The 12,205-nt window shown below is 41.0% G+C and overlaps 1 protein-coding gene across 2 annotated transcripts in view; it reads right to left on the minus strand.

Moving 5' to 3' along the window:
- Positions 1-12,205, minus strand: part of flnba (filamin B a) — a 110,350-nt gene that overhangs the window by 10,731 nt on the left and 87,414 nt on the right. For both annotated transcript variants that reach the window (XM_088916782.1, XM_088916781.1), the window contains 7 exons: positions 11,333-11,461; positions 10,553-10,726; positions 9,458-9,616; positions 8,811-9,014; positions 7,699-7,851; positions 6,244-6,366; positions 93-359 (listed from right to left, as the gene is read on the minus strand). In XM_088916782.1, the coding sequence (XP_088772908.1) occupies positions 93-359; positions 6,244-6,366; positions 7,699-7,851; positions 8,811-9,014; positions 9,458-9,616; positions 10,553-10,726; positions 11,333-11,461 (1,209 nt within the window). The remainder of the gene's footprint in view (positions 1-92; positions 360-6,243; positions 6,367-7,698; positions 7,852-8,810; positions 9,015-9,457; positions 9,617-10,552; positions 10,727-11,332; positions 11,462-12,205) is intronic.

The following is a 12,205-nucleotide window of genomic DNA, read 5'->3' on the forward strand; positions in this document are numbered from 1 at the left end:
AGAAATTTACTTGTGGGAAAAGTGAGTATGGATTTCACTTTTAAAGGTCACCATGGTAATGAAATGTGCTGGCTGGGTTACAGGAACCTTACCTGGAGTGCCGGCCTCTGCCTTCTCCAGGCCCGGGCCTCCTGCTCGCACCTTGTGAGCCCCCCCTTCTCCCAGTGGCCCCACAGTAAACTGGAAGGGGCTGCCTGGCACATGCTGCCCGCGGTACTTCACGCTGACAGTGTGCACGCCCATCTCGTGGGGCACGAACCGCACGCAGTAGGTGTTGTTGCCCACGGCCACGATCTCTGCGTCTTCCGTCGTCCCCGAGGGGCTGGTGACCTCGGCCGATATGTCGTGGATGTCAATCTCTGGCAGGGAGGAAAGAGGCAACAAGGTATAAAAGCCGGGACCACAGGGAAGTGGAGCTTGCAGAGCTGCTGTCCAAAGACCAAGCAGGGCAGCCTCTCTTAGTACAGCAAGAAACCCAGACTGGCATGAGTCTGGGACTTGTGGGATGCTGAATCGTACGAGGGTACTGGCCTGTGCCGGCTGACTTGAGATCTCCCAAAATCAGCTCTGCAAAAACCAGTGAATCACAGGATTCAGGAACAGCTTTAATGAAAAAGCAAGTTTGCTGTGCTTTCATAACCACCCAATAACATAATTTGAGAATATCTAATGGTCAATAGCTAAAGGAACATAACTTAAATCATGAAATTATTATTCGAATTTGCTAACATGCACAGGTGGCAGCAGCAAACACTTGTCTTGTCTTCGTCTTGTTTTAATAATCTATTTAAAGTGAAACTGTCACACTTATTGAAGTCTACATTGTAAAGAATGCCTAACCTTAACCTCAGCTCAGCCCAATCCATTTCCTGACTCCACTGGGTCTCTGCCTAGTCCTTAGGGAATCTCTGGTTTTCTTTCAGGCAAGGTGTTGTAAGAACAGGTTTTAATATTAGATAAATATCTAATTCATTTCAACTTTACATTTGGGAATTTGCCAATTGGTATCAACCCTGTGTTATATCAGATTCTGAGTTTCCACACTTTACTCAACAATAAACCACTCTGTCTGCTCACCAAAGGAGGGCTTTCCTATTGCTCCCCTGCAGAGAGCAGGACTTAATTAAGGGAGCAAAGTCCTGTGAAATGGTTTAATAAAAAGATGATGCTAGACTGCAAAAGGCTGTATAAACTGAAAATGTATATTAATCTTTTACATATTTTTCTATTACATTTCATAAGGACTTGAGTGCAGACACGAGTATGAAAAGCAAGCAAATCAAATAAATGCATAATGGTGATGAACAAGTCACATGGAAAGAACACTTGTCAATACAGGAGTCCCCAAGGAAAAGGTTATGGGAATTATAACCCTTATCTACAGTATTTGCTGTCTGGCAGATCTGGATGTGTATAAAGGGATTAAGACTATGTACAGTAGAAACATTTATTTCAGTTATGTTAGTACAAATTCATTTTGTACTCGTATTCTGGCTACATCAGGAGTGTCGCAGAGGAAAACAGTAAAATCTCAATTTTCACAAGTTCTGCATTCATGATTTTGCCTATTTGCGCGAAACCATTAGTGACCACTTTATCTGCATTTACGCCTGTTCGCGAGCTACACAGTAAGAGTGCAAATAAGAGCTCCCACTTATTCATATTCATACATAGTCACCTCCCAGAACTACTTGGCTACACAGCTCGATTAAAAGAGTTAGCATGTCTATTTTAGAAGTGCATTGTGGGTTATGCTTTAGTTAGTTTCCCTCAGGAAAGCGCTAGATGTATATTGTGTGTAGACCTGTTACGCAAAATAAATGTTAAATAGGGGAACACAAAGGTGTTTTTAAGTTATCGCAGGCTCACTTCTCACATGTCTCACAGAAAAGGATAAAAAAGAAATAAGAAACAGAATTAGCCAAATGGCAGTAGCTGGAGAGTAAGCTGGTTAAGTGGGAAGGGAGTGAGTATACTTAATTTACTTACCAGTCTGTTATTACTGTGCTGTAATAAAGTGCTGCATTTATAACAGTAATAAAATGTCGTAAAGAGTAAAGAAAATGAGCTGTACCAAGAATGAAGAAAGTGAACTCTAATACAGGGTAAGCTGTATTTATCATAACAGTGATCCAATTTATTTGCACATGTAATACCTTGCATTATCTCACAAACAATACTTACTACCAATAATAATTATCACTGTTTCTAAAATAGCTAACAGTTACGCAAAAAATATTATTGTGGAAATGCTCACTTCATGAGCCACGGAACCATACCCTGTTTTCCCCAGAAGGTATTAAGATCTACATTTAAGAAATTGTAATTCATGGAGACTTAAGGGTACCAAACCCTCACAAAAACAAAGGTTTTAACTTCATTACGATTGTTTTCGAGCACATTTGGACCATACCGTGCAACTAGAGTTTGCATAATGGCCATGTAAGGATTAGTATTAGAATTACTGTTAACCTTCACTTATGGTTATAGGGTTACAGCTACATTTTAATGAGCTAAACTAGGATAGTGGATTAGGCAGTGTGGACTTTAGTTTCCAGTTCGGGTGTGGCCTTGACCTGTTATCCAGGTTACTTTAAGGTCTCAAAATGGCTACTGGCAAAACTTTAGACCATAAATACTGCACAGGGTGGGGAAACTCCACGAGAGTACTCATCCAGTCAAGCACAAAACAGAATTTAACTTCTAACTGGACATTTTTAAGGAAGTGTTACCCTAAAATTAGTTCAGTCTTTTACTTATCTATATCCCAAATAAATATTCTAGATGAGAAGTATACTTCTTTAGATATGAAAATATAGCTCAAGCCTGTAAGTTATAATATCATTTTACAGTTTTTAATCAGTTGCTGTAAATAGCTTCTACCATATGGTTAAATGTCGTATTTGGTGGTAGTCCAAGAGATTAGAATATCTCTTTTTGAAGTTCACATCACCCCTAACTTTTAAATGCATCTGCCAAAATATCCACTTCATTTAATGGAAGTAGTTCCAGTTGGCTACTTTCCATTAATGTACAGATGTATGTAGCATGTCAGAGCGAGACTGATGAGTCACAACAGCAGGTAAGTACAAAGAAATCAGACACAATGAAGATTATTGTTCCTGGATCCTAAGAAATATGAGGAAGGAAGACATCTTAAAAAGCAGATTTTCTACTGAGGTTGATATTCATGAATACACTACAGTATGTTATCACATTCCTTTCAGCATTTTGCAGGGAATTGTTTCAGTTAGGATGTTTTGACTGAGTACAAACAAACTTTTGCTATCTTAAGGAGAACTGCAATACAAGACTATTAACTTTAGGTGTTATTGTATATTTTGTGGATAAAGATAAGCAAAGCCGATAAAATAAATCAAAGAAGAAGCAGACATGTACTGTAAATAGACCTCAGTAATGCATAACTGATAGGGAATGAAGGCCTTAAATGCCAGTTCTGGAACTGCCATTCCAGTGAACAGGCTAAAGCAATGCAAACTCTTGGGTAACACCAGGAGAGGCAGGAAACAGAAAATGTACAGCACTGCAGTTCGCACACAAACACAGCATGCTGGAATTATTTGAAAAGGAGCGCATTCTGCCAACCTCATTGTCCACATGCCCAGCGCTTAAAACGCACCCTCCGGCCCCGAGGGCCTTGCCAGGGGGGCAGCGCCAATCCGCGTGCTGACTGTTCCTCCCGTAAACCAGACAGAGCCCCCCCAGGTAGGCCCCACACGCCCACCACACCACAGAGAGCACCTGGCTTGATAGAGGCCCCCAGACAGGCCCTCCCGGGACAAGGCCAGGAGGAACCAGGTCACTAAGGAGAGAGGGAACAGGAAGAGACAGACACAGGGACAGAGAAAAGCAAGGAAGTAAGAAGGAAAGGAGCGAAGTCAAAGACTCAGTACATCATCCTTTACCACACTTTATTTTTCAATAACGAATTGGCACAAAGGGTTACTGAAGAAACCATTCCTCACTTCTTCGGAGGTCACGTCAAAGACCGAGAAATTTCCAAAAACATCCTATTGTAAACACACTGAACTGCTAGCAGATAATAAAAATGGTTTGACGGAGCTTTTCAAAACCTTGAAAATCAAGGGGGTTGACGAAGTTAATATGAGCCTCTCTCTCTTGTAACCTAGATTACAAATATAAGCTGAGCTTTCACCAGGCCAGTAAATCTCTCCTACATGCAAGATCCATTGGTATTCTTCTAAACTCGGCACAGTTTCAGCCTGTTTTTAACTACTGTCATATATTTACATGCATTTCCTGAATAGGCTGTGCTTTAAAACTAATTTTTTAGCAAGAAATACTGGGAGTTACCAACCTACCTGCAGCATCTTAAAGAATTAACCTATTGCATTTAAGAGAAGGTAGTGTTTTCATTGAACTAATGAAAATACAAAATACAGCTGGAAACCTGGTTTTCTTATCTTTTTACTAATATCATCCGATACAAAATTGCTGCTGGAATGATGGAGTGATGGGCTGCTACCAAAATTTAGGCATAAAGCTGGTGATATGATAGGGGGCTTACCATTTAGGTGGCCATGGCTGTGCCTAGGCATTAGTGTCCAGCCTACATGTTTTAACAACCACGTAGGTGTCTTTTGTGGTGCCTGAGTAACATTAATTTAAATACATTCCAATGAGTTGAAAGAGGTAATACATTTAGAATATACAGCATTGAAAACGGAGAGAAAATAATTTGGGGAAATCATCCATGATGTAAAATTCCTCAGCAGCAAGTTTTTAATTCAAACTCTCTTTGTCAGACCCATGAGAACTTTTGGTGGGGGAATGGGTGGGGGGAGGATCTGGGGTCTGGAGACCCCTAGGGCGTGTCCAGACTGTGCTGAACACACCACAGACATTGACAAAGCACTGACAGGATGGCAAAGAAACAGCTGTGCAATACTGCGGTAGTCATCAGGGAAATTACAGCACGGACAAGGTTAAATCTTTCTGCCCCCTCAAAATTTTTGATGGATTTCGTACCGTTTACATTTGCTTTCTGGCCCATCTGGTTCTACTTATCAATGAGGCAAAAACTGTTCTCAAAGTCACACCTTGGCAAGCTCCCTTAAAGACCTGAGCAGCAAAGGGTATATACTTAGCTGGATAAACTGCTCACTACAAATCTCAAACTGCTTTCTCAGAAGTATTCATTTTAATTTTTCAATATTGGAGGATGGTGCGTAGCTAGCATTTTAAATTTAAATTTAGCATTTGGGGGAAAAAGTAAGAGACTTATGGAATTAAATAATCACATGCAAAGTTATGAATCATGTTCACCTCAAATTACATCTACGAAGCCTCTCAGATTAAAGATGTACAGTATACTTTTTTGTTGCCAGTGTGACTCAATTTTAAGAAAGTTAACCAAAAGTAGCTTACAGCGTGTCTCACTGAAAGGTTAAGAAAGGTTACAAATAAGAGGTCGGAGAAGCACAGAATGTTCAGAATGGTGGTGAAGGAGCAAATGGTGAAACTATCTGCCCCTTGAAAGTGCATTTGTTGGACAGATTTGTCTGACAGCCACACAAGAAGTGAGTTGGGGATTGTCAGTCATATCACAAGCAAAAGAACAATTTAACATGTGAAGCCTTACAATACGATAAGAGATGTTGGAATAGTAAAACAAAAGCTATAAATAGTGAAACATATGCAGTACCAGAGACAACCACAGGTAGAAACTATATGAAAGGGCATCTAAAACCGAGAAAAGGAGACAGTTCCTTAGAAGAGTTGTGGGTCTAGAGTCCAGAACGAGATTCTTAGACATGTCGTCAAAGTCAGTGCCCCAGTTTCCTTCAAGAAACAACCAGATGACAATTAGCTACTAACTACTGAATTGCTGCTTCTTCCGTGTGCAACCTTTCTTACATTTAGTACTTGTATTGGCTTCATGGTAATGTAGCAAACCAAGGAGATCTGTTCAATACTGCACCATAATCTACCAAAGCCGTACAGAAGCTGTAGAGCTGAGGGTATTGGCATAGTTCGATTTTGTATACCAACACTTCTGTTCTGAGCTCAGCACAGAACAGAAATGTTACTTGGGACAGGACCGTATTTGACATGAAACAAGAACTGGAATCTACTACTGTGGTCGTCTTATGAGGCACAAGTCTGAAGTACTGCTTTGACAACCCAGATGAATTTTCAGGACAAATAATTCACAACCACAACTGTAAAAAATTCCCAAGAGCAAAGGGCACGTCAACCTACCTGGGATCTTCAGGTTGAGGTCACAGACGCTCCCCACGGTGGCGACGGAAGCTGCTCGTTGCCTGCGTGTGATGCTCTCTCGAACACGGCCCTCTCCAGCCACCTTCACGGTGAACGGGCTCCCTGGTGAGACAAGACTGGCCATGTCACACTGTAGACAAGGGCAATCACAGCCTCCATACCATCGCGTCCTACTACTAACATGCCGGGACACGGTTTCACACTGACTCTGTGTTATCCATGACCACGCATCCATATCATTCTGAAATCCAAGCTAGAATGTTAAAAGGCAACTTAATAATACCAATAATATCCTTACACTTAGTGTTTTTCTGGACACTCAACTCAAACGGCTTTACAGGTAATGGGGACTCTCCTGCACCACCAATGTGTAGCCCCCACCTGGATGATGCAACGGCAGCCATAGTGTGCCAGTACGCCCACCACATATCAGATACCAGTGGGGAGGAGAACAGAGTGATGAAGCCAATTCATAGATGGGGATTATTAGGAGACCATGATTGGTAAAGCTCAGGAGAAATTTGACCAAGACAACGGGGGTTAACACCCCTACTCTTTTTCAGAAACGCACTGGGATTTTTGATGACCATAGAGAGAGTCAGGACATAGGTTTTACATCTCATCCAATGGACGGCGCTTTTTTTACAATATAGTACCCCATCACTATAGTGGATATTAGGAACTGATTAGGACCTAAGAGCAATTTAACAGAACTCATTCTCAAAAGTGTAGGTAGATACTGGATAAGTAGGTACTGCATGAGTATGTCTGTGAGTGCTGGAAGCAATCTTTATCTCTAGCGTAGCATATGTGGAATTGTACAATCTGTTCTATGTGCAACTTTAAAGTGGATTGTCAGGTGTAGTAGGTTTTTAGAGGGATGAAAAGCACAGTCTCATACGGCATCTCATTCAGGAACATCATCCATTTTATGTAACTAACATACAACAGTAACGTGGAGGGGACTGATTTTAGGTGACAGAGGACAGATCCTGAAGCATGCACAGGTTGTCATCTTCAAAGAGGTTACAAAGAGTACAAAAACATTTTCTGTAGACTAGGATGGTCTATATCCTAATCTACAAAGAGGGACGAGAACCTGCCTGTAAGAAGAAACTGCTTCAAAGGGGTGAAAACCCATATAAATTTGAGGAAACTACCAAAACAACAGAGTTTTCTCTAAATGTCAAGTTAACTTGCCATGATTGTCCAATAGTAATAGGCAGAGCCTAAACTCTTAAAGCTTTAGAATGCTATATGGCCCTAAGCTGATCCTTTGGCCTCTCATAATGATTTAGTTTGTATTTTGCTGGGAGCAAAATGGTAATAATGGAAAATAAAAATGTAAGAAGGTATATTTGTTGTCAAAATGGAAAGTTTACCATGTAGGTTTATCTATAAAGAAGACAATCTAGTCACATCTCTGTATCGTACCTGGGACATGCTCATCTGCGAATTTAATGGATACTATGTAGATTCCAGGCTCTGTGGGACAGTAGGCCACACCACATGTTCCATCTTCTAAGTCTTCAGTCTGAATATCCACCTTGCTGGGACCTTCAATGGACAAAGCCAGTCCCCCATAACCTGTAGACAGGAAAAAATGACCAAAGACAGAAAAAAGTTCAGTAACAAATTCTAATGGGCTTTTGGGGAGATCCAACAGGTGAAATAAACAGCACACAAAGGCCAGGGGTCGGTAGTAGCTAATCCATAGTAACTGATGTGACCTCCAGCCATAACCCTTACTGACTGAAACTAACTTGAACACTAAACCTACCTAAAAGAAATTGCCTCTTATTTGTCTGGGTTTAGACTATTTTGTTTAATTTTTTTTAACTGGAGGCCCTGTTTTGTGAAAAGGGGTTTTGTGAGGTTATAACTGAACATGGACTTTATATTAGAGCAACTGTTCACTGAGTTGTAATTTGCATGAATACATTCTTGGAATCCAAGCAAAGTCACTGCATGTATGATTTTGCATGGATGGGTAATATCATTAAAAATTAACAATCAATGTTAAAACAAGTCACTTATTCATACAGTAGATGGCCTTTAGGCTTTTCATATTGTCTTTGGAGCAGTATGAAGAGACATAGTTAATACTAAAGGTTGAAAATTATTGCAGCTTCAATTAGCCATAAAACTAACAGACATGCTGGCACAATCACACACCTTTATGAACAGCAGCAATGAAACACCCTGAACACTACCAGGAGAAAAGCTCCTAAAAATCTATCTGTGCAAGAGAATATATCTGTTTTAAAATCTGATAACACTCGTTTCACTAAATTAAAACGATTCAAATCAAAACCAATTTAAATGTTTGCTTAAAGGTATCGCTTGTGGTATGTTGTGATCGTTTGACACCGTTCACTTGTGGTAAAGTAAAAGTCATTTCAATCACAGAGATATGTAGGAAACTTTGTTCTTTTGTGTCACGTGATAAAGGCATTTAATAGGCCACCCTGGAGGAAGAAGCCACTATAATAATTAGTTCTGATATATGACAAGTTAATACAGCATCATAGAACAGCAAAGCTGACCTGCATCCCTGGTGTCTACGATGAAGTCAGACATCTCAAAGGTATGTCCTTCCACCAGCCCTTGACCATAGGCCTTGACCTTGCTGGCATCGCCGATCTCCGACTGCACCACCATGATCGTGATGGGGCTATTGGCTACATGCCGGCCGTTCTTTTTAATGCTCACAAGATGTTCCCCGACCTCTCTTGGGATGAAGGAAATACCTGCAGGGAAAAATCAAACCATACCAGGAAAAATCTTTTCTTCACGGTTCTACCATTTTTCCCTTTCAAGGAACGTGTATAAAACTAAGAGACCTCAGTGTCAAGTACTGCCAGGACAATAAATGCTTTTTACTCTAGCAGAAAATCATTTTTATGCTCTGAAATAAATCCAGCTAAGAACAGATTTAACTTTAACATTTAACTGTTTGCTTTTCTTTACATCTGTGTAGCCTTGAGATGGTTTTATACATTTAAATATACTTTATAAAGGGCAACAACCCTATCAAGATTTAATACACCTTGTACAATACTTCTATTTTGATACCCCTTTGCAGATCTAACAAAAGAACATTTGTAAGCCACAGTCAACAGCATTGTTTCTTGTTCTGCACACTGAATTCCCAGCCAGCGCTGGCTAACTGATGGTGCCCCTACTATCTCACCAATGTGGTTGTTGGGCTGTCTCTTGAGCAGGCAGGGCTCATCTCGTCCAGATGGTGCCTTGATGCTAGCTGTGAGCAGGCTGAGGTCTGTCTCATTGATGTCCAGGGAGAAGTCAGCAGCCGAGCCCAGCTTGACCTGTGACCTTCTCCTGTTGTCCTCTAAGAAGAAGAAAAAACAAAGGGCTGGCTAAAAAGAGCCTTCCATCCCAACAATAACTTCCATTGATCTAGAGGAGGTGCTCGCAGAGAAGGATCTCTCAGAAGCACATTTCTTTGATCCATTCTTTAAGCCCTAAAATGGAAGTGCAACCTATTCTTGAGTGGAAACAAACCAACAACTTTAAGGCAGTATTTCACCTGTCCATTAGGTTTTGCAGGGTAAGTGTTAATTTCCACAGATAGAACCTAAGGAAAAACTCTATAAATCTTCTGAAAGGCAGTACTTCTTTTATGACTAAGAAGGGGGACTGATTCACACTTTTCATCTCATCTCATCTCTCATCTCATTTTGTAACCGCTTACTCATGATGAGTGTTGCGGTGGTAACAGACTGAGCCGAGCGGACCAGACTTCACTTTCTCCGGTTTCACCTGGGGGACTCCCAGGTGTTCCCACTGAGAGACATAATCCCTCCAGCTTGTCCCAGGATCCCTTCCCAGTACACCTCCAGTGGAAGGCACTCTGGAGGAATCCTCACCAGATGTCTTCCAATTTTAGCGTACGTGCTGCCGAAGCAAGATCATCCTCAGCAGTTGCACGAGCCACCTCAACTGATGTCTCTCAATCTGGAGGAGCAGTGACTCTAATCCAAGGCTCCCCCTGATCGCTGTGCTCCTCACCCCATTATGGAGAGCAAGCTCAGCAGCTTTATAGAGAGACCTGATTTCCACCCCAACTTCTCAATTCAAAATAAACAAATTACACTTACTAATCAGCAACGCTTTCTTCCCAACTTAATCCTCACAGACATCCACAACATGTCCCCACTTAGCCCTGAGCTGTTTAATTTGCAAGGCTCGAAATGCGTGAAGGGACAGAAATGATTTAGGACAGCTGTTTACAAAGGACGCTGTCGCCTGATCTCAGAGTGCTTACCAGTAATTTTGGCAGTGAACGGGCTCCCAGCGATATGCTTGTCATTGTAGCGAACCAGGATATTGTAATCTCCTGGCAGGGTAGGCAAGTAGGCAACAGAGCATGTGCCATCTTTATTGTCAGTACAGCTGATCTCTGCTTTGGATGGGCCTTCAATGGCCAGGTCCAGACCACCTGTTACAACAACACATCACTCAGTCCAGTGCCTCCCCAAACACAAAAAGCACAAGGTTAAGGACATTTTAATCTTCAAAAACTCAAACAGCTGAATGCAGCACATCTGCAAACTCCAGAAAAAAACATTTTGGGAGCATAAAGACTGGTAATAATCATATTTAAAAAAAATAAAATAGCTTTTCCTTGAAAAGTGCTTTAGACAGCTTCAGTAAATCGCTACAGGGCACAAGATCATTATGCAAGAAGGGCAACAAAGCATTCCGTAGGTAGTGCAAGGATAATATGTATGCTGTATCACGTTTACAAGTAGTATGATACTGAGTGACAATACTAAGTCCCTGGCAATATTACTAATGGAATAAATAAACGAACGCATGGTTTTTGTACTTCAGTCAAGTGTACATAGAAATGGTGATGAACTGCACTGTAATTACTACAATATAAAAGTTAGGTTTCCCTTTTTTATTGTGCCTTGGAAAAGAGTACCACATTATTATTATACCCAGATACTATAAAAGCAGCACTTCTGGTAGTCTGTGATGCATGTGAGTGTGTGGTCTTTAAAGTTCTCTCTCCATTGTCTGTGTCATCATGGCCGCCCACCTTCTGCGGCGTCCTCAGTGCAGATGGTAAAGGTGGCGGTCTTGTTGGCAATACCATACACCAGGCCCGGCCCATAGGCAGTGACATTGGGGCTGTTAGCATTGTTCACATAGAACTGCAGCGGACTCTCTGAAAGCACAGGAGCAATAAACACATGCCTTCAGAAACAAACAGATTGGCCAAGAATTTTGACCATTCACAACAGCACTTACAATTTACCATGTATGAAAAGGGCATGATGAAAAACACCCCATATCACTGGTAGGGACACATTCAGAATAAAAAATGTGAAATGTTTCACAATGATGAAAATGCAACTAAATTAGACTAAAAAACATTTGGTAATTTTACTTATAATGCCATGTTTTCATACATAGTAGTTCCTTACACTTATTTATTAATATAGGTAATATACTGCACTAATATAGTGCTTGTCTGGAATGTGTAGCCCCCACCTGGATGATGTGACGGCAGTTAAAGTGCACCAGAATGCTCACCACACACCAATTATCAATGTGGAGGAGTTATGAAGCAAATGCATAGATGGGGTTCATTAGGAGGCCATGATTAGTAAAGGCCAGGGGGAAATATGGCCAGGACACCTGGGTAACTTCCCTACTCTTTTCATGAAGCACCCTTGGATTTTTAATGACCATGCTGAATTTGTTATATTTTCTCTATTAATTAATTTTTTTTGTGAGTACACCTGGTATATTTTGCTCATATATCTAATCAAAGTCTATGCAAGTACTAAGGAATAGACAAGCATGCAAACAGAAGTAGAACAAATGCTTTAATCCGTTCTCACTTCTCAATCCACATTCACCCTAAACTTTACTTTGGCTGTCAAAGGGTATCATTTTAATGCAAATA

This window comes from Atractosteus spatula, chromosome 5 (assembly GCF_055471065.1).
Source record: "Atractosteus spatula isolate fAtrSpa1 chromosome 5, fAtrSpa1.hap1, whole genome shotgun sequence".
Classification (NCBI taxonomy): domain Eukaryota; kingdom Metazoa; phylum Chordata; class Actinopteri; order Semionotiformes; family Lepisosteidae; genus Atractosteus; species Atractosteus spatula.